The 3,550-nt window shown below is 29.5% G+C and overlaps 1 protein-coding gene across 1 annotated transcript; it reads left to right on the forward strand.

Moving 5' to 3' along the window:
* Positions 1-1,762: 1,762 nt before the first annotated feature.
* On the forward strand, positions 1,763-3,259 carry LOC132952370 (tigger transposable element-derived protein 6-like). Its single transcript, XM_061024655.1, has one exon. The coding sequence runs from the start codon at positions 1,763-1,765 to the stop codon at positions 3,257-3,259; it is 1,497 nt and encodes a 498-aa protein (XP_060880638.1).
* Positions 3,260-3,550: the final 291 nt, after the last annotated feature.

Here is a 3,550-nt window from a genome sequence, read left to right on the forward strand (position 1 = left end):
AACAGTCTCGAGCTACTTATAGCAATTTTTTTTTACATATTTGATGATAATTGCATAGTTTTGAATATTTTTTAAAAAAGTGTGATATTTATTGCACACTTAAGTGAAGTTAAGTTAAGTTTTTGAAACCTAATGCGATGTAATGTAATAGCTCGCCGAGTCGACAATTATAATAACAATAATGTTGTCGACTACTAACCCATCGTTTTTCGACAAAATAACAACTATATTAATATATTGTTTTTAACTGAAAGTAAATATGTTTTCTTGTTCATAATATTGTTGTAGGTATTATGCAATTTCAGTTAAAAATAGTTATAATATGTACTAAGTAAATAAGTATCAATTAAGTTTTTAAATTTATTTCAAATTATTTTTATTTTTAATAATATAATACATCAAATAAACGATTTAATTGTGTCAATTTTTATTTGTCGTTCGCCCTACTTAAAAAAAAATTGTTTTGCACATTTGTTGCACATTTTTCATAATTTTCACTGCATATTATTATATTGATACGTCATACATTAAAGTGATACAATATTTTAGCACACAAGAATCAGCTGTGCTCTGGTTATAACATATTATCAAGGCTGGGCAAGTTAATGATTTTTTTTAACTCAGTTAAGTTAAAAGTTAATACACACTTTTTGTTAACTTTTTATTAAGTTAAAAAAAAAGTGATTTGTTTATACAACGCTAGCGTACTTAATTTTTTTCCAACCCAAAACTAAATTATAGGATATAGTGTTAATACTTCATACAGTATGTCCATATAATTTAGATTCGAATGATATACATTTTTATCTTTAAACAATTTACGATACATATTTTTTTGACATGAAACGAAAAATAGACTGAAATAGTGAAATATAATAAAATTAAAAACAAAATAAATTAACTTAACTTACTTCTTAAAATGAAAAGTGAACTCGTTAATTTCACGTTAATTAAGAAAGAAATTTAGTAAATTAACAGTCAAGTTAATGAAAAGCCAAAAGTAACTAGTCAAGTTAAAAAGTTAATTTAATTTTAACTTTTTAACTTAACCTTAACTTTTTAACTCGTTAATGCCCAGCCTTGCATATTATAGATATATTATATTACGTCTTCTATTATACTACCTACCTACACACAACGCGTGCGCGGTAAATGGTTATGATGGTCTCGTGTTATATTTTATGGTCGACGATAAGCCACCGACTCGATGCGGTCACAACCGTACAATATTTTAAACATATACATCATAAACATATATAACGGAAAATGTCAATAGTCCCGGTTCAAATAATATATGAAATTAACCTCTCTAAGACGGAACCTCTACAAAACGGAAACGGACAATTTTCGTGATCCAAATAGTAAAAATAATCTCTATTAAACGGAAAATAAAATTATTTAAAGATAAATTACAATTATGTAGATACATATATACTATGTACATACATATATATTTGGTGACTAGATAATCTTAACTTTATTATTACCTGAAATATCAGTCGACAGTATCGCTTCACGATTGTCATATTGAATTGTTTATTACCTTCTAACGAATATTTATAGTACAATGTATAGCAAAGATTAGATAAAGATTAGATACTTGTGTACATAATATGTACCTACAATATAATTTTGTTAATATGAACTGCCCAGTCGTCTTTTTTCTGTCGAATTGTTCATATCGTTTAGTCAACGTGTAGTGCTCACGGTCTGTTTTATCGTTGTGATTTCGCTTGTTTTTGTACTGTTTTTAATTGTTAATATGCCACGTACAGCCCTGACTTTGTCCGATAAAGTTAAACTAATCGAGTTGAAGGAGACACAAAAACTAAGTACGAAAGAACTTATTACTAGATTTAAATGTGGAAAAACTCAAGTTTACGACGCGATAAAAAATAAAGAAAAAATTATGGATGATTGGGTAAATAGCAAAAATTCCGGAAAGAGCAAAAGAGTGAAAAATCCCTTGTTTGAACAAATTGACCAAAAGTTATATGAGTGGTTTAACAGCGTTCGGTCAAAAAATTTACCAATTTCCGGTCCAATTTTACAAACAGAAGCTATGAAATTGGCTGAAAAAATGAATGTCAACGATTTCAAGGCTTCGAATGGTTGGCTAGAAAAATTTAAAAAAAGGCATGATATTGTTTGGAAACAAGTGAGTGGTGAAGCCAATGACGTTAATCAAGAAACTGTGGAGGAGTGGAAGCAAAAAATCTCAAGACTCATTGCTGGATATGAAGCAAAAGACGTCTATAATGCTGACGAAACGGGGCTTTTTTTTAAAGGTATTCCAACTAAGTCACTTGTAATGAAAAGTGAATCATGTTCTGGAGGAAAAAAAGCCAAGGATCGCTTAACAGTGCTCATGTGTGGTAGTATGGCTGGAGAAATAAGGAAGCCATTGGTAATAGGCAAGTCTAAAAAACCACGGTGTTTTAAGAACATGGACATTTCTTCATTACCTGTCATATGGAAATTTAATAAAAAAGCCTGGATGACTACAGAAATAATGGAGCAGTGGTTGCGTTATTTTAACGCAGATATGCGATCTCAGAATAGAAACGTCTTAATGTTCTTAGATAATGCTGCATGTCACCCAAAGATCGAACTATCTAATATGAAAATACTTATGCTGCCCCCAAATACTACATCAATCACCCAACCAATGGATCAAGGAGTGATTTACACGTTCAAATCTTACTATCGTAAGTTTTTACTTCAATCTTTATTATGCAAGATGGATAATTGTTCTTCAGCCCATCAGTTTGCGAAATCAATAAGTGTCTTGGATGCTGTCAACTGGATAGCGTTGGCTTGCAATAATGTGAAAGCTGAATGTGTGCGAAATTGTTTTCGTAAAGCCGGGTTTCTTTCAAATGAAGGAACCAATATAGATTTACCAGAAAATGCTTTGAAAGAAATGAATGAGGAGTGCGTTACAGCAAATGTTGATGTAGAAGATTTCATTACATTTGATAGTAAATTAGAGACGCATCAAACTTACGATTCGGTGACTTTTTTAGAAGACGAGGAAAAAGAAGAAGAAAACGATGATAATGATGACAGCGAGACCAATGATGAGCCAAAAATAAAAGATTTTAAAACCGCAATCTCATATTTAGAAGATTTACAAAAGTTTTCAGCCATGATATCTAATTCAAATCTGTTAGAACTTACCACAAAAGCTCGAGAATGTGCCGAACATGCTGCTCTTAAACACAAAAAGCAATCAAATATTAAAAATTATTTTTCTTAATTAAAAAAGAGTACAAATATCGAATTGTGTAAAATGTTTTTTTTAGTTCTTAGTTTTATTTTTTAAGTATGTATTTAATACATTTATTTATTACACATTTATTATTATTTTTATCACATTTAAATACAATTTTACCTAAAATATATATTTTTTAACAGATACATACATAAATACATACATAATACTTCTTGAAACTTCATTTTTTTTTTTTTTTACATACCTCTCTATTACGGAAAACTCTTTATAACGGAAAAATTGTTGGTCCCAAGCGATTCCGTTATAGAGAGGTTT

Source organism: Metopolophium dirhodum, chromosome 9, assembly GCF_019925205.1.
Source record: "Metopolophium dirhodum isolate CAU chromosome 9, ASM1992520v1, whole genome shotgun sequence".
Classification (NCBI taxonomy): Eukaryota; Metazoa; Arthropoda; class Insecta; order Hemiptera; family Aphididae; genus Metopolophium; species Metopolophium dirhodum.

Excerpts from the sequence above, each read along its gene's own strand:
- LOC132952370 (XM_061024655.1), top strand. The coding sequence starts at position 1,763 with ATGCCACGTACAGCCCTGACTTTGTCCGATAAAGTTAAACTAATCGAG.